At 34.4% G+C, this 26,437-nt stretch overlaps 1 protein-coding gene across 1 annotated transcript in view; it reads left to right on the top strand.

Moving 5' to 3' along the window:
• Window positions 1-23,623, top strand: part of LOC143045253 (polycystin family receptor for egg jelly-like) — an 88,185-nt gene extending 64,562 nt beyond the window's left edge. The window contains exons 25-26 of the mRNA XM_076217630.1: window positions 3,651-3,783; window positions 22,868-23,623. Of these exons, the coding sequence (XP_076073745.1) occupies window positions 3,651-3,783; window positions 22,868-22,871 (137 nt within the window). The 3' untranslated portion in view covers window positions 22,872-23,623. The remainder of the gene's footprint in view (window positions 1-3,650; window positions 3,784-22,867) is intronic.
• The last annotated feature ends 2,814 nt before the right edge of the window (window positions 23,624-26,437 follow it).

Raw genomic sequence — 26,437 nt, 5'->3', positions numbered from 1 at the left:
AAATTCTTGTTATTTTTTCATAGTTTTTGAAACAATTAAGGTGTCAATGTTAAATATATGAAAAATCTAGAGATAATTATTTCCCGCCAAATTTTCAATGGCTTATATCTCGAAAACAAGCACACGGACCCTCCATTTTTTTCTACTTTTTAAGTTTCTTTATTTATTTACTATCAATTCATAATAGTCTTTCTAAAAGCTTGTTATTTTCTATCAGAGTAGCGAGGTGAAGCTAGCTACAAAATAAAAATTAACCCACGATTTTGTTCGATAAGTCCTGTATTTTTGTTATTTCATTTTTATCTCACCTGGGCCAAGTGAGCTTTTCTCATCACTTGGCGTCCGTCGTCCGTCGTCATTTACTTTTATAAAAATCTTCTTCTCTGAAACTACTGATACAAATTTAACCAAACTTGACCACAAACATCATTGGGGTATCTAGTTAGAAAAATGTGTCCGGTGACTAGGCCAACCAACCAAGATGGACGCCATGACTAAAAATAGAGCATAGGGGTAAAATGTAGATTTCAGCATATATCCCTGAAACCAAAGCATTTAGAGCAAATTTGAAGGGTACAATTGTTCATTAGGCCAAGGTCTATCTGCACTGAAATTTTCAGACCATTCAGGCAACACATTGTTAGTTTGCTGCCCCTGAGTTGGTAATTTTAAGAAAATTTTGTAGCTTTTTGGTTGTTATCTTGAATATTATTATAGATAGAGATTAACTGTAAACAGTAATAATGTTTAGCAAAGTAAGATCTACAAAAAAAAGTCAACATGACAAAAATTGTCAGTTGACCCCTTAAGGAGTTATTGCCCTTAATAGTCAATTTTCACAATTTTCATAAATTTTGTAAATTTTTTCGAAAGATTTTCCAGTGTAACTACTGGGCCAAGTTCATTATAGATAGAGATAATTGTAAGCAGTGGGAATATTCAGAAAAGTAAGATCTACAAACACATCACCATCACCAAAACACAATTTTGTCATGAATCCATCTGTGTCCTTTGATTAATACACACATAGACCAAGGTGAGCGACACAGGCTTTTTAGAGCCTCTAGTTTAATCATTGCATACTATCCAAAAGATACTAAAATTATGTAAATTATAGTAATATTGGACGAATCAAATGTTTAGACGTTTGTATTATGCAGATTTCTTGAATCGTGTCATCCCATTAAGCTTGAATGATAAAAGAATGGGACTTACTTGAATCTTCGTTATAAAAATATGAAGATGTGGTTTAATTACCAGTGAGACAACTTTCCATAGACCCCGTAACGTAAAAGTTTGCGTCTAGTACAGATCCCCGTTCAGAGTTCAAGTTTTTTTTAGATATTCAACTATCTGAATCGTCATGTTATTCTCTAAAACAGAGCTAAAACCATTTGGAGCGTTTTTAACAATGATTTTCAATGAAACATGTTTGTACATGTTATTCACGGAGATCATTAGGTAGTTGTTACCATGATCATCAACGTACCTTTCTTGTCTGCGACATTTCCTCTAGAAGTGTTGAAAAATGATACCATCTTTCATCCAGAACTCAAAAATAGAAATGTTTGTACAAATGTGGAGGGTGGTTTGATGAACTGACCTCAATCATGATTTCTATGTAAGCGTCACAATTTCTAGTAAAGGTGAATAATAATGCCAATGCATCGCTTATCGCCAAGTATTTTAATTTGATAGACCGGAGACGAACGGATGGACGCACATACTCATGCTCCAACAGACAAATGTATTACTATGCTGGTATAGCCGAGCGTTTGATTTTGTCAAGTTTTCAGCTCATCTGGCCAAAAGGGCCAAGTGAGTTTTTCTCATAACTTGGCGTCCGTCGTCCGTCGTGGTCTTCGTTGTCCGTTATCTTCTCCTCTGAAACTTCTAGGCCAAATTAAGCCAAACTTGACCTAAATCATCCTTAGGGTATGAAGTTTAAAAAATTTATCTGATGACCCTGCCAATCATCCAAGATGGCCGCCATTTCTAGAATATGGGAGTACAATGCAGTTTTTGGGATATATCTCTGAAAATAAAGCATAAAGAGCAAATCCGACATGTGGTAAAATTGTTCATCAGGTCAAGATCTATCTTCCCTGTGGTTGGGTTGCTGCCTCTGAATTGGTACTTTTAGGGTAAGCCAAAAATAATCAACCCTGTATAACCTTTATGGCCAATCGCACCACAGGACACAACTGCCCCAGGAATGTAAGAGTAAAAAAAGTAAATCACCTGATGGCGGGATGCATAAATACCGAGTCACGTCAAAATTCATACGACAAAAAGAAACATAATGTCACGAAGACAAATAATTAAGTAAAATAAAAAAATACACAGCTTTAGCAACTATATCTTCTGTGACATAGATATTCCAAAATAGTCTCTTTTAGAGTCGGTACAACTTTCAGAGGAATGATTTAGACTCTACGGCTTGAAACCATGGGTCAAACGCTTCCTTGTAAGCAGGAAACCACTGTTAAGGAAACCATGATAGAAAACTGAAGCCCGGTTATACGGTATCAACATGAGAGAGATTTTTATTCCATATACAACCAATGTTGGAATGTTGCTTCAGAAAAATTGAAAGTTCATATTTGAAAATGAATTCGTCTCTTTTGTCGGAGAGCTTAGTTCTCAATATCTCCTCATTGTCAATTTCTAGACGTGAGTCTAAAATTGAAGGTGAATTAGTTGTATTTGTAGTTTACTTCTATCCAAGTTCAATTAGATAAATCAACATACTAGTAGTCACCAAAGTTTTTTCAGAGAGATGTTATCATTTATAAAGCGGATCGTCAAATTAAATGATGATTCAAGGTTCTATTAGTTTTTCGTTAGAAGCTCCTATATGAGGAATGTCTAATACTAATAAAAAGAAAAACATTTCTACAAGGAGAGCAGGGATGATTTCAATAGGATTGTCGAGTGTTTATTAAAAAAAAACACGTCCTTGAAACGAAACCATGCTAATGTTGTTATTTCAAAACATCAAGTAAACTGATCACATCAGTTTCAGTGAATATTACATTCCATTTTTTGTTCCAATGTTTATGTTGCTCCTGCCCATACACAATATGTGTATCTGCATTAGCCGTATTCTGTTATGGAATATAGTTAGACTAATTATTGCAATCTAGGTTTACAATTGGGATAATAGTGTAAAGAAGTCAAAATTGTTTGTATCTAATAGATATCTGACATATTTTAGTATCCACATCTGGTTCACACAACCACTAGATTAGGTTGCTTCGCAGAAACTATAAAATCCAACGGTTTGTATTACTGACATGAACTTCTTGCGATTAATCTATTATCTTTTAATTTTTCATTCAAATAACTCATGAAAAACGTGAGAAGAAATACCAAGGCGCCAATCATAAACCATACGCCGTATTAAAACAAAGAGCGCAATGACCAACGCAGTATAAAAGAGGAGCGCAATTATCAAAAGAAAAACGCCGAAAAAAAAACATCAAAATAAACTCATAAACGACACACCAAGCAAGAAAAACCTTGCCAAAACATAAATGTTGCGAATAAGATAGAAAGTTTTTTTTTTCGTGTAACCTGGAAAACTTAAAAACGAATATTTCAAGAATAGAAGGTAATATAATGTTTTATTTTTTTTTAATTCTTTGTAGCTTTTCAGAATACATGTATTGGTCTGCTGTACGACATAAGAAAAGCCTTTAATGATTCTGATGATGATAAAAAGTTTCCACTTGTTACTACAGACTTCGAAAAGAGAGCAAAACGTATTTTTGATACTAATAAGTAAGCATGATTTTTCCCGTGTACACAATGAGTGTTTATTTTTTAAAGGAAGGAAATATTTTAAGTAGAAAATTCTGTTTTGAAATTGACAAAACTGAAGTAATATAAAGTTTAACTAGCATAGATCTATCGAATAGTAATTTGATAATATCACGAATACTGTCTCACCGTATTTAAACGATCAAATTCCTTATTTGTTCTGAAATAGCAAGTATTTATGTATTCCGTAAATTATGTCATCGTTTGGTCAGAGTGATAGAAGGGTGTTTAGAGGGAAAATATTCAATAAAGTAAAAAAAAAAATTAGTTGAAAGATTCATTGATAAAATTATCAAAAGGTTAAATTCCGATCGATATATACCACATGAAAACAGACGCACGCCAATATTTCTTTTCTTTTTAATTTTGTCATAAATGAAGCGATAAATTCTTTATTGTACTACAATGTGTATATGTGTCATAGATTTGAGTGTAGAACTGCAAAGTTCATGAGACTGGACAACATTCGATGCAATATCACTTAATCAGAACTTCCACGTATGACATTTCATTAACGATAGAATTATTACCTTTGTCATGTTTCAGACAAACAAAGAACAAGTCGAATTGACATAAAAGATGTTTCGAGCATAAATTCAAAAGATATCTAACAAAATAAGTTGAGGAAAAAGTAAAATCGCACAAAAATACTGAACTCCGAGGAAAATTCAAAAAGGAAAGTCCCTTGAGGGTGGCATTCAAAAGCGAAACATTTGCAATATCGCTGAAACGCCAAATAAATACGTTTCTTACTATTAACTTCCCAGGAATTACAAATATCTCAAATGATGCTAAGGAACTTTATCAAAATCAATAATTATGTATAGCATATATAACGCAAGCCGAATTTAACATGAATAAACTAAAACCACGTTATAAAGTCTGGCGATTCAAGGTGTCGAATCTGTACCAGAGATAACTTTAATTATCGTGAAACTTATACACTAAAGACTATATATATACGTATTGCACATGATTCCGGTTAGTTCGAATTAAACAAATTTGATTTAGTGAAATACCTTTCACTGGAGTAAAGCTGATGACCGTAACTGCATTCACGGTCATTCTAAGATGTCGGATGAAAAAATAGGTCAGTATCTGTATTGTCTGTTACAGTGTTTCTATATCATTTTCTTTACACAGGAGACATTGATACGATGTAAATTTATAAAAGATTCACACGGAAATCACAAATTACTTCCGAGAAATGTGCATGAAAAAATCGCTAAGATGACCGTAAATCACAATTGAGATGACCGTAACAGAATCAGCATAATTTGTAAAGGATGACCGTAATTTCTAAATGATGACCGTAAATTTTAAAGGATGATCGCGGTCAATTCTAAGAAATATCCGTATTTTTTTGTATCAAATGATTAATGGTGTTGATATAAAACGTATTTATTCGAGATGGCTTGTAAAACTAAGATTTATTGGCAGTATTGACCACAGCTTTTTATTATTAAACACTAATTTAAATATGTACACATATAGATACAACGATATATATTGTTCAACTAGATAGATTCATAGATAACTAGATTCATAGATGTATAGATTATTTTTTGGTTACCTCTGGCAACCTACAGATAACTAGATAGATATATATAGATAGATAGATGTATGATCCTGGGATACAGCGATCAACTAACTTAGCTGGTGGATCCTGGGATACAGCGATCCACAAAATGTACTTTTAATATCACTAAAATATAGACAACTGTAACTGTAGTTTATCACACGCAGCGAAGTTGCCAAATTGATTAGGTACGGTATGTGTCAAACTCAACCGTACCGGATCAACCGCCACTAAAGTGGGGCTGAAGCTGCGATAGGACTGTGGCCAATACTGTTTTAAAATTACTTAAGATATACACATACTAGTACCAAATGTATCTGGATATGTATAAGAACCAGAACAAACAAACATTTCAAGCGCACCTTGCAAATTATTCAGAAATATGTCATTTCCTAGATCAGTCAAATGAACACCATCTTCCTTTAAAAAAGTACTATTAGGAAGAATATCTGGATACTTTATATAATGTCCCCCATTCTTTAACACGAATGATGCAATGGCACTATTTATCCTAATTTTGCATGCCATCATGCTATCCTGACTTATTGAATGACGCCAATTTGTTCTCGGTAAAATTTGAGACCAGACAATCGAACTATTGGGTAGATAACTTTGTACCTTCTCCAAGGTGGCCTTGATTTCATTCCTTAAAAACCCTAGTTTTGTCTTCCCCAAATCATTTCCAGCAATATGAAGGACAAGATATTTCGGCGCTTTTTCATATTTCATCAGTCTTTTTATTGTTGATTCCAAATCTTTTAAACCCATGCCACCATACCCTTGCCACCAAATTTTAACTCCTATTCTATGGAGACCTAAATTAAAACCACATGTTCTACTTCTTGCGTGTACAAATGCATTTCTTATCAAAGATGAGCCTACTATCTATACTGACACTTCTTGGCCTACAATTTAATACATGTATGTATTGACATGAAATATTCTAAATTGACCATCAAATTCAATGAAATTTATTCAAAATTGTGGTATTCGTATATAAAAGAGGGACGAAAGATACCAAAGGGACAGTCAAACTCATAAATCTAAAACAAACTGACAACGCCATGGCTAAAAATGAAAAAGACAAACAGTAAAACAATAGTACACATGACACAACATAGAAAACTAAAGAATAAACAACACGAACCCCACCAAAAACTAGGGGTGATCTCAGGTGCTCCGGAAGGGTAAGCAGATCCTGCTCCACATGCGGCACCCGTCGTGTTGCTTATGTGATTACAAATCCGGTAAATAGTCTAATTCGGTAGGTCAAATTCATGAAAGGGAAGGGGATTGTAGTTACGACGTGAGGAACATATCCGATATCATTTGTGAAATGGTTATTCCATAACGGTCAACCAACTCGTGATGGCGTCCGTAAAATTTACGAAGGGATGATTTCAACTGCACCATTTGGAACTCTTGATTTAATAGCTTCCTTGTGAGCAGTAACCCTCTATCAAGAAAATCATGATAGGAAATGCAAGCACGGGAATATCGTATCAAATTGAGAGATATATACCCCGTATGCAGGTGCTGCTGGAATGTTGCTACTTAGAAATGGAAAGTTCACAATTGGAAAGCTGAAATCATCTCTTTTGTCGTAAAGTTTTGTCTTCAACCGACCCTCATTGTCAATTTCTAGATGTAAGTCAAGATATGAAGCTGACTTAACTGTATCTGTAGTATCCTTTATCTCCAATTCGATGGGATAGATGCGTTCCACATAGTCACCAAATTTTGAATTGTTTAGTGAAAGAACGTCATCTATATAGCAGAAAGTAGAATTAAAGGATATTGCTAACTTCTTATCTTTCTTCCTAAGAATTTCCTGCATGAAGTCAGCCTCATAATAATAAAGAAACAAGTCAGCAAGTAGAGGGGCACAGTTTGTTCCCATTGGGATGCCGACAGTCTGTTGAAAAACACGTCCTCCGAACGTAACAAATATGTTGTCAATCAAGAAATCAAGCATCTTGATAATATCGGTTTCAGATAATTTTTTGTTTGAATCAGAGTGATTCTTAACAAAGTAGGATTTATCCCTCCCTAAGACAAGATACTTGTATTTACGTTGGCCATTCTTTTTTATGAAGCAAAGTAATACCAACTCTTTTAATTTGTCTTTAAGTTTGGAATGTGGAATACTTGTGTAAAGAGTAGAGAAGTCAAATGTTTTAATACTGTTACAAGATGAAAGAGAGTTAGATTCTATGTACTCTAACAGATCTTTGGAATTTTTAAGTATCCACATCTGATTCACGCCACCTCTAGAATAGGCAGTTTCACAATAACTTTGAAGCCCGTCTTTGATTGCTGATAAAATGGATGTTAATAATTTAGAAAGAGGTTTTGTGGAGCACTTGGAAGACCCAGCAATATACCGCTGTTTGTAAGGACACTTATGTAGTTTAGGTATCCAATACAGTGATGGAAGATCCAGTTCTGCATCTTTGGTTGAAATACCAAAGGAACAAAGAACAGACCTATGATTATCCAGGATTTCCTCTTTGGTAAGTGTCGTGAGGGTATATGTTGAGTTTCCAAGTGAATTGTCTGTACCTAATTTGTTTATCAAGCAATTAATGTAATGACTTTTACAGACAAAAACGATGTTATTTGGGGCTTTGTCTGCGGGGACAACAACATATTTATCATGGAGGTCGGATAGGTGTTTAGCAACATTTGGGTCTTTAAAAATTGACGTAGCATGGGCATTGATGGACCCATTCAGTTTCTTAATTCTGATTTGTATTAAGGACCTCACTGCCTTTATCCATTCGGATAGAGTGTCTACGTCTTCCTTCTCGCGCTTAGCCCATTGCCTGGCATAATCCTCGACTGAATCCATCAAAATTTTAAAGTTGTATTTCCAATTGATGGATTTAGGCTCACGATATTTCGGACCTTTCGATAACACGTTTCGTAGAGAAGTGTTATTAACAATGTTAAGGTCACCGGTAATAACGTGGCCAGCGGGATTATATATGAATTGGGAACTAGCACAAGTGCAATCAGGAGGTTTAGACTTGAAGTCGTCAATATCGAGATCCTGCAAAACGCGTTTGTAATTGAAAATTTTAGTTGCAATAGGTTTGGTATAGGTATAAGAAATTATTGGTACAGACTGGTCTTTAAAATAAGGAGGTATTTTCGATTGAACTAATTTATGATGAAGGATATTGCCAAGGTTGACGCCATCGAGACCTTTGTTGGCAAAGGAAAGATTTAGAAAATATCTTTTCTCTTTTTCATCTTTTCCAATGCGAACTGGCTTGAAAAGTCTGTGACTTGCAATATCCGAAATTATAGCTTGAAGTTTGTATTGGTTTGAATGAGGGTTTGTAACAGTGGATTCCAAACATAAATTGAACAGAGAATGAAGTTTTGAAAGGGGTAATGAATAAAGTTTCGTGCGAATGTGATGAATACCTAACGGTTTTTGTATGAATGGCAGCAAGTCATTAATAGAGACATCATGCAGAGAGGGTGATGTATAATGACGATGACCATGACTGCGTCTACGTCGAGGAGTCGAGTTGAAAATATTCATCACATTCACCGAGTTACACGAAGGACTAGATAGAATACCTATACCATCAATTTTGTCATTGCAGCCATACGGTGTTGCAGTTCCCAATTGTCTAATCCAGTAGTCTTCTTTTTGTCTACGGAGAGTCGTTGAAAGATTAGGATTGTTAGAGCTATGGTATATCTTTTCGATAATGCGAACTGTCATAGAAACGATGGAATGATCGTGCTGATTGAAATGCTGGTATAGAATGTCGTTAGCATATAACTTTTGAAAGTATCAGAAGTCCAACGACCCATTACTTTAATTTGCTCGTCAGAAAAACCAAGCATAGTTGCTGAAGTAGCACTACCGATTCTAAATGAGTGCGTCCCATACTTTGATTGATCAAAACCAATATACCCCAGGGCTTGTTTTAGAATTCCTGAAAACTGATATCGAGTCATCGGAGAGCCATCAAAGTGGCAATATAATTGACCACTTATTCGAGGTCGAATCTTTAATTATTCTTACAGTAATTTTACCGGACAAATTCCAACATCCGATTGTCGGGCCACAAAAATTGAAGTCCCTCGACCTAGCTGGTCTGTTTTGGAAGACGCCAAGTATATTTTTATATTATGATTAGTACCCTCCACATTTTCAATTTTAATGGCATGATTAGACCCTTCCCTGCCACATGCAGTTGTCGTTTCACCAACTCGCAGAAATGCAAAAAAATCCCATTGAAAAAGCACTAGAAAATAAGAGCTTCATATCTGGAGCTACAAAATGCGGGCAAAATCTTTATAATATTTTTTAACAGATCTAAAGTAATAGGTAATCTACTGTCAGGTCTCTTTAATTTTGACCTTGCCATTCCATCAATCATTTTCCTTACAACAAATAATTGAGACATATCTTCGTAATTATTAATCTTATTATAAAAACTGATAGCTGAGATATAACATTTCACCGTAGATGGAGCCATGTCTAAGCAAGACATGTATGCAATGAACTGAGTAATGTGGTTCAATGGTATTGGAAAACTATGATCTAAATCAAAACTATCCCTAAATTTAGCCAAAGCATTTAAAGCTCGTTGATAAGCTTGAATTGTATTAGGAGCAAGCGAACAATTAATTAATCTGTTTGTTTCAGACTCAATATCAAATCTCTGAACTCTTCTGGGTTGTTTTCTGGAACCGACTCGGCCCCGGGTGCTAGTTTCCGGAATCTCTTCAACTGAAAACGAGAAATCGAGTCTGCAATTTCATTTTTACAACCATCAATATGTTGTGCTTTAAACTGAATATTGTGCTGCATTGTAAAAAGAACAAGGGGGCGAATAAATGCCATCACACGCTTCGACTTGGCAGTTCTTTTATTGATAATGCTAACTAATGCCATATTGTCAATTCGAAATAGAATCTTTCGATTTTGGAAATTTGATACCCATATAAACATAGCTAAAACAATTGGAACTAACTCTAAAAAAGTAATGTCCCTCATGATTGGCATATTTGACCATGCTTCCGGCCATTTATATTGTGCCCATTTACGATCAAAATATGCACAACAACCTACATCAGGAGTTACCACAGCTGTCAGTGTACAAATGCAATGTTTCATTTGTTATCCACGTGTTTTCTGATAGATAACAATCTCCGTTAAAATGTTCCAGAAAAATCAGCCAAATTTTTGCATCTTCTCTGAGATCATTATTTATTCTAATTGAATAAAAAGGCTTTTTATTTTTTATAGACCTTATGACATCATAAAACCTGCGAAGGAAAGCCCTAGACGAAGTAATCGCCCTTGAACAGAAAGCCATCAATCCCACTACTGATTCTAAGTCCTTGTGTGTAATCTTTTTATTCAACAAAATCGATTCAAGTAAGGACTTTAGCTTTAACAATTTGTCTTGTGGTATTCTGACAACCGTTTGTTCCCATGACCACTACTGTCTTGAATATTACTATTAGATACATTTAAGGACACATTTGAGATAGTATTCACTGGTTGCATATATAACAACCAAAGCTCATTGTCTATATTACTCCATAAACTGGATGGTTCATGAGCTTTTCTTAGTCTTTATTGCTCATCATAATTTTTCCAACCCATACTTTGGTTTCTTTGAACCCCAATGCGTATTGTGTGCATGTATATATTTTAACAATATCTTAAATCGGTTTACGTGCACAGCACAATAAATATAAATAACAATGATGAAAGCATCTGTCCACTTTTCAATATTTGTAATTTTTGATTGTTGAGAAATGGGTTGTAAAATGAATTCCCCTTGAACCCATGTCAACTTTTGTTTGTCAGAACCCGTGTTGACTGAATTATTTAATAGACAAGCTAAATCTATGAATTCCCTTTCAATATTTTTTTCTTTAATTGACTGTGTTACATTTATGCCTAGATTCTCATGAACACTTTCAATTCTATTGGGAATTTGTACATAATCATTATTGTTCACATAACCTGTTTGTGACACAAACTGTGTGTTATCAACAGTTGGCTGGAGGTCTATTGCTCGTCTTGGTTGCCATGGTAACATGTCCGGAATGTGGACGGAGTTGTCCTGATTGCTAGAAAATGTTGGCATCAACATGCTTGTCGTTGATACTGTTGCAGTTGTTGGTATGGCAGCGCCGTCATGTCCAGAAGTTGTATAGATAGCATCAGGCCTTGTAACCGTCATAGATGATTGTACTGACGCCCGTGACGAAACTCCCTTCGACACCACCGGGGTCCTTCTTACTCCAGCTCTCGCTGATGCTGTACGCTTCCTGGTACCTCTTCTCAACATACTGAAACTCACAATTAGATTTATTTATTCATTTATTTTTTAATTTTTTTTTTAATTTATTTATTTACTTATTTCCAATTTATTCGTTTTGTTTGTGTGTGTGACCAAAAGTCTTTAATCAATGACAATATATCTTAAAGCTGTAGCCGTTCAAACGATGTATGTATCGTTTTTGTTGAATTGATAGTATGTCGTGTTCTACGAAGTAATTACTTCCGCAGCAGAATCACTGGGTGAATTATTCACCAAATATAAAGTCACAACAAAAATATCATTTCTTTAACTTAAGTCGTATTGTGATTAAATAATTTTTTTCTTTTATTTCATATTCAGCATCACGTGGCGGCCACGCCGTTTCGAAATTCAACAATTTCTAACTATTTTACAATTTCTTTATTAAAACATTTTTTTGTATTATCCATATATCTCTTTGCCTATTATACATATATAAAAAACCAACTTTAATATCCACTATTGTAATTCAACTTGATATTTTCAAAATACTTCTCTCGTCTGTTCACTTGCAGCTCAAAGTTAAAAAGAACGCTAACGTCAAATTGACGTCACCACTATACATCTTATCGACTACATATGAATTTATAAAGGGAAGCACTGCAACGGCCGAGATTAAAACTTTCCACTAGAATAACCGAATTTATGTATATTACATAAATTATATTATATGAGAGTATTATCCTATAGGTAGGAGAAAATAAGACGTGCTTTAAATACAAAGTTCACTATATATATCTTTTTTTACGGTAGAGGGTATAATTTCTAAAATGAACATACAACAAGACATGCACATGAAAACGTGGGGAAAACATGCAATAAAAGCGCGATTAAATGACACCTTACAAGTATAATAAAAAAAAGTGTGCTGCACAGCCTCCAACTAAAAGCCAAAAGATTTTCTTTATTTCTGGAATTCCTTGTAATGACATATAATAAATCATTATGCACTTTTTAGCTCACCTGGCCCGAAGGGCCAAGTGAGCTTTTCTCATCACTTGGCGTCCGGCGTCCGGCGTCCGGCGTCCTGCGTCCGTCGTCGTTAACTTTTACAAAAATCTTCTCCTCTGAAACTGCTAAGCCAAATTTAACCAAACATTGCCAAAATCATCATTGGGGTATCTAGTTTAAAAATTGTGTCCGGTGACCCGGCCAACCAACCAAGATGGCCGCCATGGCTAAAAATAGAACATAGGGGTAAAATGCAGTTTTTGGCTTATAACTCAAAAACCAAAGCATTTAGAGCAAATCTTACACGGGTAAAATTGTTTCTCAGGTCAAGATCTAACTGCCCTGAAATTTTCAGATGAATCAGACAACCCGTTGTTAGGTTGCTGCCCCTGAATTGGTAATTTTAAGGAAATTTTTGCTCTTTTTGGTTATTATCTTGGATATTATTATAGATAGAGATAAACTGTAAATAGAAAAAATGTTCAGCAAAGTAAGATTTACAAATAAGTCAACAGGTCCAAAATGGTCAGTTGACCTCTTTAGGAGTTATTGCCCTTAATAGTCAATTTTTAACCATTTTTCGTAAATATTAGTTATCTTTTAGAAAAATCTTTTCCTCTGAAACTACTGGGCCAAATTTAACCAAATATGGCCAAAATCATAATTAGGGTATCTAGTTTAAAAATTGTGTCCGGTGACCCGGCCAACCAACCAAGATAGCCGCCATGGCTAAAAATAGAACATAGGGGTAAAATGCAGTTTTTGGCTTATAACTCAAAAACCAAAGCAATTAGAGCAAATCTGACACGAGGTAAAATTGTTTCTCAGGTCAAGATCTAACTGCCCTGAAATTTTTTGATGAATCGGACAACCCGTTGTTAGGTTGCTGCCCCTGAATTGGTAATTTGAAAGAAATTTTTGCTATTTTTGGTTATTTTCTTGAATATTATTATAGATAGAGATAAACTGTAAATAGACAAAATGTTCAGCAAAGTAAGATTTACAAATAAGTCAAAGGTCCAAAATGGTCAGTTGACCCCTTTAGCAGTTATTGCCCTTTATAGTCAATTTTTAACCATTTTTCGTAAATCTTAGTTATCTTTTACAAAAATCTTCTCCTCTGAAACTACTGGGCCAAATAAAATCAAACTTGGCCACAATCATCATTGGGGTATCTAGTTTAAAAATTGTGTCCAGTGACCCGGCCAACCAACCAAGATGGCCACCATGGCTAAAAATAGAACATAGGGGTAAAATGCAGTTTTTGGCTTATAACTTAAAAACCAAAGCATTTAGAGCAAATCTGTGAGTGGGAGAAATTGTTTATCAAGTCCAGATCTATCTGCTCTAAAATTTTCAGATGAGTTGGACAACTGGTTGTTAGGTTGCTGCCCCTGAATTGGTAATTTTAAGGAAATTTTGCTTTTTTTGGTTATTATCTTGAATACTATTATAGATAGAGATAACCTGTAAACAGCAATAATGTTCAGAAAAGTAAGATTTACAAATAAGTCAACATGACTGAAATGGTCAATTGACCCCCTAAGGAGTTATTGTCCTTTATAGTCAATTTTTAAAAAATTTCATAAAATTTTTACTAACATTTTCCACTGAAACTACTTGGCCAAGTTCATTATAGATAGAGATAATTGTAAGCAGCAAGAATGTTCAGTAAAGTAAGATGTACAAACACATCACCATCACCAAAACACAATTTTGTCATGAATCTATCTGCGTCCTTTGTTTAATATTCACATATACCAAGGTGAGCGACACAGGCTCTTTAGAGCCTCTAGTTTAAAAATGCCAATGGATGTACACCCATTGATATTATATCGTCTTTGATTTGTCTACTATTTTGTCTTGTAAGTAAAATAACAGAACCTGTTTTTAAAATACTACGACCAAACTAGTGAAGGCGAGCTCCAGCAAAATAGATCCTTAAAATAGTCTTGTGCGTATAGCGTATCACAAGGGGCAGGGGCGGATTAAGCCATTTTCAAAAAAGAGGGGTCCCAACCCAGGGTTAAGGGAGTTCAAACTATGTGTCCCCATTCAAATGCACTGATCGGTAAATAAAAAGGGGGTTCCAATCCCCGGACCCCCCTTTTGGATCCACCACTGAGGGGAACCTTGTCAATTTGTATATACATTTGTACAGCAATGTTTTTCAAATATAAAGTCACAACAAAAATATCATTTCTTTAACTTAAGTCGTATTGTGATTAAATAATTTTTTTCTTTTATTTCATATTCAGCATCACGTGGCGGCCACGCCGTTTCGAAATTCAACAATTTCTAACTATTTTACAATTTCTTTATTAAAACATTTTTTTGTATTATCCATATATCTCTTTGCCTATTATACATATATAAAAAACCAACTTTAATATCCACTATTGTAATTCAACTTGATATTTTCAAAATACTTCTCTCGTCTGTTCACTTGCAGCTCAAAGTTAAAAAGAACGCTAACGTCAAATTGACGTCACCACTATACATCTTATCGACTACATATGAATTTATAAAGGGAAGCACTGCAACGGCCGAGATTAAAACTTTCCACTAGAATAACCGAATTTATGTATATTACATAAATTATATTATATGAGAGTATTATCCTATAGGTAGGAGAAAATAAGACGTGCTTTAAATACAAAGTTCACTATATATATCTTTTTTTACGGTAGAGGGTATAATTTCTAAAATGAACATACAACAAGACATGCACATGAAAACGTGGGGAAAACATGCAATAAAAGCGCGATTAAATGACACCTTACAAGTATAATAAAAAAAAAAGGTGTGCTGCACAGCCTCCAACTAAAAGCCAAAAGATTTTCTTTATTTCTGGAATTCCTGGAAGGGCCAAGTGAGCTTTTCTCATCACTTGGCGTCCGGCGTCCGTCGTCCTGCGTCCGTCGTCGTTAACTTTTACAAAAATCTTCTCCTCTGAAACTGCTAGGCCAAATTTAACCAAACATTGCCAAAATCATCATTGGGGTATCTAGTTTGAAAATTGTGTCCGGTGACCCGGCCAACCAACCAAGATGGCCGCCATGGCTAAAAATAGAACATAGGGGTAAAATGCAGTTTTTGGCTTATAACTCAAAAACCAAAGCATTTAGAGCAAATCTTACACGGGTAAAATTGTTTCTCAGGTCAAGATCTAACTGCCCTGAAATTTTCAGATGAATCAGACAACCCGTTGTTAGGTTGCTGCCCCTGAATTGGTAATTTTAAGGAAATTTTTGCTCTTTTTGGTTATTATCTTGGATATTATTATAGATAGAGATAAACTGTAAATAGAAAAAATGTTCAGCAAAGTAAGATTTACAAATAAGTCAACAGGTCCAAAATGGTCAGTTGACCTCTTTAGGAGTTATTGCCCTTAATAGTCAATTTTTAACCATTTTTCGTAAATATTAGTTATCTTTTAGAAAAATCTTTTCCTCTGAAACTACTGGGCCAAATTTAACCAAATATGGCCAAAATCATAATTAGGGTATCTAGTTTAAAAATTGTGTCCGGTGACCCGGCCAACCAACCAAGATAGCCGCCATGGCTAAAAATAGAACATAGGGGTAAAATGCAGTTTTTGGCTTATAACTCAAAAACCAAAGCAATTAGAGCAAATCTGACACGAGGTAAAATTGTTTCTCAGGTCAAGATCTAACTGCCCTGAAATTTTTTGATGAATCGGACAACCCGTTGTTAGGTTGCTGCCCCTGAATTGGTAATTTGAAAGAAATTTTTGCTATTTTTGGTTATTTTCTTGAATATTATTATAGATAGAGATAAACTGTAAATAGACAAAATGTTCAGCAAAGTAAGATTTACAAATAAGTCAAAGGTCCAAAATGGTCAGTTGACCCCTTTAGCAGTTATTGCCCTTTATAGTCAATTTTTAACCATTTTTCGTAAATCTTAGTTATCTTTTACAAAAATCTTCTCCTCTGAAACTACTGGGCCAAATAAAATCAAACTTGGCCACAATCATCATTGGGGTATCTAGTTTAAAAATTGTGTCCAGTGACCCGGCCAACCAACCAAGATGGCCACCATGGCTAAAAATAGAACATAGGGGTAAAATGCAGTTTTTGGCTTATAACTTAAAAACCAAAGCATTTAGAGCAAATCTGTGAGTGGAAGAAATTGTTTATCAAGTCCAGATCTATCTGCTCTAAAATTTTCAGATGAGTTGGACAACTGGTTGTTAGGTTGCTGCCCCTGAATTGGTAATTTTAAGGAAATTTTGCTTTTTTTGGTTATTATCTTGAATACTATTATAGATAGAGATAACCTGTAAACAGCAATAATGTTCAGAAAAGTAAGATTTACAAATAAGTCAACATGACTGAAATGGTCAATTGACCCCCTAAGGAGTTATTGTCCTTTATAGTCAATTTTTAAAAAATTTCATAAAATTTTTACTAACATTTTCCACTGAAACTACTTGGCCAAGTTCATTATAGATAGAGATAATTGTAAGCAGCAAGAATGTTCAGTAAAGTAAGATGTACAAACACATCACCATCACCAAAACACAATTTTGTCATGAATCTATCTGCGTCCTTTGTTTAATATTCACATATACCAAGGTGAGCGACACAGGCTCTTTAGAGCCTCTAGTTTAAAAATGCCAATGGATGTACACCCATTGATATTATATCGTCTTTGATTTGTCTACTATTTTGTCTTGTAAGTAAAATAACAGAACCTGTTTTTAAAATACTACGACCAAACTAGTGAAGGCGAGCTCCAGCAAAATAGATCCTTAAAATAGTCTTGTGCGTATAGCGTATCACAAGGGGCAGGGGCGGATTAAGCCATTTTCAAAAAAGAGGGGTCCCAACCCAGGGTTAAGGGAGTTCAAACTATGTGTCCCCATTCAAATGCACTGATCGGTAAATAAAAAGGGGGTTCCAATCCCCGGACCCCCCTTTTGGATCCATCACTGAGGGGAACCTTGTCAATTTGTATATACATTTGTACAGCAATGTTTTTCAAATATAAAGTCACAACAAAAATATCATTTCTTTAACTTAAGTCGTATTGTGATTAAATAATTTTTTTCTTTTATTTCATATTCAGCATCACGTGGCGGCCACGCCGTTTCGAAATTCAACAATTTCTAACTATTTTACAATTTCTTTATTAAAACATTTTTTTGTATTATCCATATATCTCTTTGCCTATTATACATATATAAAAAACCAACTTTAATATCCACTATTGTAATTCAACTTGATATTTTCAAAATACTTCTCTCGTCTGTTCACTTGCAGCTCAAAGTTAAAAAGAACGCTAACGTCAAATTGACGTCACCACTATACATCTTATCGACTACATATGAATTTATAAAGGGAAGCACTGCAACGGCCGAGATTAAAACTTTCCACTAGAATAACCGAATTTATGTATATTACATAAATTATATTATATGAGAGTATTATCCTATAGGTAGGAGAAAATAAGACGTGCTTTAAATACAAAGTTCACTATATATATCTTTTTTTACGGTAGAGGGTATAATTTCTAAAATGAACATACAACAAGACATGCACATGAAAACGTGGGGAAAACATGCAATAAAAGCGCGATTAAATGACACCTTACAAGTATAATAAAAAAAAAAGGTGTGCTGCACAGCCTCCAACTAAAAGCCAAAAGATTTTCTTTATTTCTGGAATTCCTGGAAGGGCCAAGTGAGCTTTTCTCATCACTTGGCGTCCGGCGTCCGTCGTCCTGCGTCCGTCGTCGTTAACTTTTACAAAAATCTTCTCCTCTGAAACTGCTAGGCCAAATTTAACCAAACATTGCCAAAATCATCATTGGGGTATCTAGTTTGAAAATTGTGTCCGGTGACCCGGCCAACCAACCAAGATGGCCGCCATGGCTAAAAATAGAACATAGGGGTAAAATGCAGTTTTTGGCTTATAACTCAAAAACCAAAGCATTTAGAGCAAATCTTACACGGGTAAAATTGTTTCTCAGGTCAAGATCTAACTGCCCTGAAATTTTCAGATGAATCAGACAACCCGTTGTTAGGTTGCTGCCCCTGAATTGGTAATTTTAAGGAAATTTTTGCTCTTTTTGGTTATTATCTTGGATATTATTATAGATAGAGATAAACTGTAAATAGAAAAAATGTTCAGCAAAGTAAGATTTACAAATAAGTCAACAGGTCCAAAATGGTCAGTTGACCTCTTTAGGAGTTATTGCCCTTAATAGTCAATTTTTAACCATTTTTCGTAAATATTAGTTATCTTTTAGAAAAATCTTTTCCTCTGAAACTACTGGGCCAAATTTAACCAAATATGGCCAAAATCATAATTAGGGTATCTAGTTTAAAAATTGTGTCCGGTGACCCGGCCAACCAACCAAGATAGCCGCCATGGCTAAAAATAGAACATAGGGGTAAAATGCAGTTTTTGGCTTATAACTCAAAAACCAAAGCAATTAGAGCAAATCTGACACGAGGTAAAATTGTTTCTCAGGTCAAGATCTAACTGCCCTGAAATTTTTTGATGAATCGGACAACCCGTTGTTAGGTTGCTGCCCCTGAATTGGTAATTTGAAAGAAATTTTTGCTATTTTTGGTTATTTTCTTGAATATTATTATAGATAGAGATAAACTGTAAATAGACAAAATGTTCAGCAAAGTAAGATTTACAAATAAGTCAAAGGTCCAAAATGGTCAGTTGACCCCTTTAGCAGTTATTGCCCTTTATAGTCAATTTTTAACCATTTTTCGTAAATCTTAGTTATCTTTTACAAAAATCTTCTCCTCTGAAACTACTGGGCCAAATAAAATCAAACTTGGCCACAATCATCATTGGGGTATCTAGTTTAAAAATTGTGTCCAGTGACCCGGCCAACCAACCAAGATGGCCACCATGGCTAAAAATAGAACATAGGGGTAAAATGCAGTTTTTGGCTTATAACTTAAAAACCAAAGCATTTAGAGCAAATCTGTGAGTGGAAGAAATTGTTTATCAAGTCCAGATCTATCTGCTCTAAAATTTTCAGATGAGTTGGACAACTGGTTGTTAGGTTGCTGCCCCTGAATTGGTAATTTTAAGGATATTTTGCTTTTTTTGGTTATTATCTTGAATACTATTATAGATAGAGATAACCTGTAAACAGCAATAATGTTCAGAAAAGTAAGATTTACAAATAAGTCAACATGACTGAAATGGTCAATTGACCCCCTAAGGAGTTATTGTTCTTTATAGTCAATTTTTAAAAAATTTCATAAAATTTTTACTAACATTTTCCACTGAAACTACTTGGCCAAGTTCATTATAGATAGAGATAATTGTAAGCAGCAAGAATGTTCAGTAAAGTAAGATGTACAAACACATCACCATCACCAAAACACAATTTTGTCATGAATCTATCTGCGTCCTTTGTTTAATATTCACATATACCAAGGTGAGCGACACAGGCTCTTTAGAGCCTCTAGTTTAAAAATGCCAATGGATGTACACCCATTGATATTATATCGTCTTTGATTTGTCTACTATTTTGTCTTGTAAGTAAAATAACAGAACCTGTTTTTAAAATACTACGACCAAACTAGTGAAGGCGAGCTCCAGCAAAATAGATCCTTAAAATAGTCTTGTGCGTATAGCGTATCACAAGGGGCAGGGGCGGATTAAGCCATTTTCAAAAAAGAGGGGTCCCAACCCAGGGTTAAGGGGGTTCAAACTATGTGTCCCCATTCAAATGCACTGATCGGTAAATAAAAAGGGGGTTCCAATCCCCGGACCCCCCTTTTGGATCCACCACTGAGGGGAACCTTGTCAATTTGTATATACATTTGTACAGCAATGTTTTTCAAATATAAAGACAAACTAGGATTTTAATCTGCTTCCTCTGGAACCATGCACACAGGCTCGATTACCGGATATTCATATGTTTGATTAGCGTTTTTTTTATTTGCGCCATTCATGGGCATTATGTTTTCTGGTCTGTGCGACAGCGTCTGTTCGTTTGTTCGTCCGTACACATGTTTCTATGATATGATCTTTGTAATCATAATACCAAATTACATTCCCCCCCCCCCCCATTTTAACGGTCCACTGAGCATGGAAAATTATAGTGTAGATGCGGCATGTACTAGAGACACCTCAGAGGGACACATTCTTGTTTCTTCAACTTTTCGTCGTATCTCTAATTGTTTACGAGAAATTTGCAATTTACTATCTTTGTCATGAACTCAAAATACGGCAAATAGTTAAAAATAAATTGATGAAACATGTTTTTATCCGCTAATTAAGCTCCCATTGAGACAAACACAACAAAAAGCTATGAATACAAATACGGATATTCTTAGAATTGAGGGTCATCATTTAAAAGTTACGATCATCCTTTATAAATTACAGTCATTCTTTACAAATTACGGTCATCTTTTACAAGTTACGGTCATCTGTTTACCAATCACGGTCATCCTTGTTTTATGCTACGGTCATCTTGAACATATTTTGATAATGATTTACGGACATCTTAGCGATTTTTTCAAATTGAATTTCGCGTTTCCTAAACATTTTTCGGTAGTAATTTGTGAATTCTGTGTGAATCTTTTATAAATTTACATCGTATCAATGTATACTTTGTAAAGAAAATGATATAGAAACACTGTAACAGACAATACAGATACTGACCTAATTTTTCATCCGACATCTTGGGATGACCGTGAATGCAGTTACGGTCATCAGCTTTACCCTAGTGCCTTTATTGAGTGTACAGAAGATGGACCGGTGACTTTTAATAGGTAATAGTCTTTGTAAGAGGGTTACTAATGGTCACAGAGACGAGAGAATACATTGTGCATTGAAAAATGGGCCAAGTTAATTCAATATTACACTTTCAATAAATGTGAACGTATTGAACTGGCAAATAGGGCAATGCAGTTATATATTTTTTTTATAGAAAAAGTCAACATACAACTGAATTTAATGAAAACTAGGCATTAAGATTTTAAAGTACAAAAAAAACCAAGAAATATAAAAAAAAAAAAGAGTTTTCCCTCTGACACATCATCAATTTATTTCAACTTGTTGAACCTTTGAATATTTTTTCAGTTCACTTCCAATGTTGTGCTGTTACACCATTGCTATAGATCAGGGTAGGTGGTAGTACTCGCAAACATTTTAACCCCACCATGTTTATTTTGTGTCTGTCAGGACCCTGTAATTCAGTGTTTGTCTTTTTGTAGCTTCTGTCATACTTATTTTACTTTCTTGTTGAAACATAGAACAGACCGTCGGTATTCTCGTTTGAAGCGCATGAAGTGTTTTTTTTTCATAGCTAACTACATACATTGTATACACATTGGTCATGCTCAGTGTTGAAGTCCGTACGGTGACTTAAAGTTATATCCTTATTAACAATCATAACCCGTCTTCCTGTTTTGATATGTCCCTGGTTTTTTCTGTATCTGTAAATGAACAACCACTTAAAACTATACAATTTTCGAAAGGATGTTCAACTAAGAAAGAAAATCAACGAGCTGAATCAATGTCTGTTTGTGTCAAATATCTACTGTTTTGTTTTTGAGTTATATTGAAGAACCTTTCTTTAGAGCGACAAATGTAGAAAGGTAGCTTACAATCGTATTTCGGTACGTTGTATATCAAATGATAACACAGGCGCGGATCCAACCATTTTAAAAAGGGGGGTTCCCAACCCAGAATAAAGGGGGGTTCCAACTATATGCTCCCATTCAAATGCATTGATTGGCCAAAAAAAAGGGGGGTTCCAACCCCCGGACCCCCCCCCCCCCCCTCTGGTTACGCCACTGCAACACTCATTGAAAGAAAAGTTGATTTAATATTTACGACATGATCAAAACTGATTTGCATAAAATACTTTACCATAAAAGAGAAAATACACACAGGCTATAAAATAAAATGTATTGTATTCAAATCTATCCAATAAGAAAGGGAATACAATATTCCTTTCTTCCTACGGATGATCGACTGACACATGTTAATTTCTGTGTCATTTTGGTCTCTTGTGGACAGTTGTTTCATTGGCAATCATACCACATCGACTTTTTTATACTTATGTAAAATTGAGTTTTTTATCAAGATTTGGAGATGTAACGATTTTAAGAAGGAGAAATTATGATAAATAATGATACTTTACTATTATTTAATTGCAGGTAAACAAAATATCAGATGCTCTGCCGTCATTTCAATGAGTGTGAATGTTTAACTTAGCAGAAGAATGATACGTGCATTAACAATTTATGCTAAAATGACAGTCGTGTTAAATGTACAATGATTTCTCAACGAACAAGCTGTTTCGATATCTCATCAAAAGATTTCGCCAATGTAGTTACTACAACTATAACAGAACACTTATGATCACTATTCAATTTCCCTAACATTGTAAATGTTGTAGATACTTATTGCATCTATATTATATCTGTATTTAGTTCTTTGGCTTGTTTCACTTTATCATAATTAATAGTTTGTTTTTCAGTACAATGCATTTTTTTTTAATGAACACGGGGACCTTTGAAGTGGTACTTTGACTTGCCATACAAACTGGTGGGTTTCATTGTAAAATCTGGATCTATATGTGTTTAATATGTTCATGTTGACAACACTATAATGATAAATAAGGCTAAATTTCCATAAGTCAGAATATAAAACTCTTACAGACAATTTCAAATGGGTTCCAGAAAAAAACCGGTTGTGTATTTTTATCTATTTGCTAAATTTCTTCCTTAAAAAAACACAAAACTTTTATAGATACATTGTAATCATTTTTTTTATTAGTTGTTCGTGGCGTTGAACTAACTCTCAGTAACTGCGAGTACTCTCAGATCAGAACTTAGTGCCGTTTTGTTGTTGGGATATACAAGTACCCGGCCACGTCAACTGTGTTATTGTTAGATGCATTTCTATTTGTGTCCATCTGAGTTAAGCCTTTTTCAACTGATTTTTATATTTCGTTCTTATGTTGTACTGTTACACCATTGTTTCGGGTTAGGAGAGGGTTGGGATCCCGCTTACATGCTTAACCCCGCCACATTCTGTATGTATTTGCCTGCCCTATATCAGAATCCTGCAAGTCAGTGGTTGTCTTTGATTGATGTGTTACATATTTGTTTATTGTTTATTTTTTGTACATTTACCGTTAGTTTTCTCGTATGAATTGTTTTACTTTTGTCAATTCGGAGTATTTATAGCTTACTATGCGGTATGGGCTTTGCTTATTGTAGAAGGCCGTTCGGTGACATATAGTTGTTAATTTCTGTGTCATTTAAATCTCTCGTGGAGAATTGTTTCATTGGCAATCATACCACATCTTTTTTTTATATAATTATCAAACATTGTCGCAATCCTAGGACTTGTTCTAACTTATTAATACCAATTTAGGTGCCTTAAGAAGGTCCTAACTTTAGGATATATTAATAATGGTTATTGTATAAACAAATATGGCCTGTATTGGTTGAATTTACTTTAGGGAACTCCCATTTGATGTTAGGAGGGGGACTAGGATGAAATATGTTTTCCTGTCTTTGGAATAAGTCTGAGCTGTAATTTGCAACGCACACAAAATATTTCGACTCGCATCCTTAAAAAAAAAGAGGGTAAAGTAAAGAAGAAAATGTCATTTAAAATAAATACATTTTTTATCGTTAAATTGTGTAAACATGCATATGCGGTAAAATATATGTTTAGTTATAAATAATTAGATAATAATTTCTCTTTCCGATGAAATAATTGCCATTTTTGGTAATATCTTTTTTTTTCTAAACTGTCGCCGGGGGCAGAGATGCTAATTAATGCTTTAAAAGGATCTTTTGTCTTTCTGTGGATTTTTTTCAGTAAAATGTATGCGTATGCACAAAAAAGATACACTTGTATTAATAATACCTACCACAATCGACTGGTTTATGAAAATTGGTCTATAATTTAAAATTTCACAAATATTAGCCATCCATATCAAAATTGTCAAAAATTTGATATAACAGTCCTATTGCAATAAAAGTTTAGACATGCTTGAAACAGTCTTTCTAAATATTATTACTTTTTATATATTGTGACTTGAATGGAAAGTTTTCTCATTGGCACTCATACCACATCTTCTTATTTCTATTGATTGGTACATAATTTTAACAAAGTATTCGCCTTAACCCCCCCCCCCCCCCCCCCCCTTTAATAATGTAAGTGATTGTTGTATTTTTTCACTATAAAAGGAAAATACTTCATTAAACATTCATATCCAAATCAGATTTAAAAGTTATGAAATTAATTTTATATTGCCCTTTTTTATTAGAATTTTAATTAATTCCATTAGAATGTAAATTAACGAGTTATAAATTATCATTTTTGTTAGACATTCGTTGTGTCTCTAGAGGCATGGTAAAATCATATGAATATCAGAGGGTAATATTGCAATGAGTCAGCAAACTTACATGGTGATCACGTGCTTGCAACAGATTTCACAACAACAGCAGTGTATCAAGAAATGCTTAAAAACCTAAACTGGCAAACCCTACAAGAACGAAAGCTAAAAACCAGACTTCAAATGTTCCACAAAGTAATAAATAATGAAATTGCAATACCATCTCAGGATATTCTCATAAAAAGCCAGTCCAAAACTAGGTCTACTAATCAACAAGCATACAGACAACTCCAGTGCAACAAAGACAGTTTAAATTCTCATTCTTCAGCCAAACAATCAAAGATTGGAATAAATTACCACCTGAAATTTCAAACAAAACTTCTACAGACAACATAAAGGATGCACTAACTCATGAAGTACTCCTTAAAACATGTTCTCACTTACATTAATTTGCCTATTGTTTTTATCTTAATTAAGAAAAAATATAGAATAAAAAATGTAAAAATTAAAAGTTGAATAAAAATTGTAAAGTTTAATAAATAAAAGAATAATTGAAATTAAGCAACCTCACTCGTGCGCCGGAAAGTAATAGTCAAAATGTTGATGTCTTTCTGTACCTAAAGAAGAAGACCCTTTATTTTATATTTGTAATACTTAAATTAATATTAGATATGATTAAGTGTGCATATTTTCGAAAGACTTAGTCTTTAAGTTTATGTAAACCAATTTTGTTCATGGTAATACGCTCTCTTCATAAAATGCATTAACTATATCAGGAATGGAATATGACAGTTATTTTCCATTTGTTCGTCTGATTGATAGCATTTGATTTTTTCAGTTTAAATGGACTTCCGCTTTTATAATTTGCTTTAACATGTTTAAGGCTTGGTTTTTTTTTTGTTCACTAAATAACGATTAAAATTTGATTATAAAAAAAAAGATCGACTTGAAAAATAATTGTTTTGTTATTTGCTCCTTCAATGTCGATAGCAGGATATAAGTGTTCTCTTTTCACGAATGTGAACTACCGGCTATTAACCGCCTTTGTAATAGCAAGAATAACACGACGGGTGTCCCATGTGGAGCAGGATCTGCTTTACCTTCCAGAGCACCTGATATCACCCCCAGTTCTTGGTGGGGCTCATGTCGCTGTTATACCCCTATTTGTGACATTTTTATCAATTATGTCTGTTGATGCGACTGCCAAACAAGTGAGCGGTTTGGCTAGCTTTTAAACCAGGTTTAATCCACCATTGGTACATAAGAAAATGCCTGTACCAAGTCAGGAATATGACAGTTATTATCCATTCGTTTGGTTTGTTATCCATTCGTTTGGTGTGTTTATAATCGCATGTTGATTAATTCGTATCAT

This window comes from Mytilus galloprovincialis, chromosome 9, assembly GCF_965363235.1.
Source record: "Mytilus galloprovincialis chromosome 9, xbMytGall1.hap1.1, whole genome shotgun sequence".
NCBI classification, from domain to species: Eukaryota; Metazoa; Mollusca; class Bivalvia; order Mytilida; family Mytilidae; genus Mytilus; species Mytilus galloprovincialis.
Note: the sequence above shows the minus strand (reverse complement) of the source record. Positions and strands in the feature narration are given on the sequence as shown.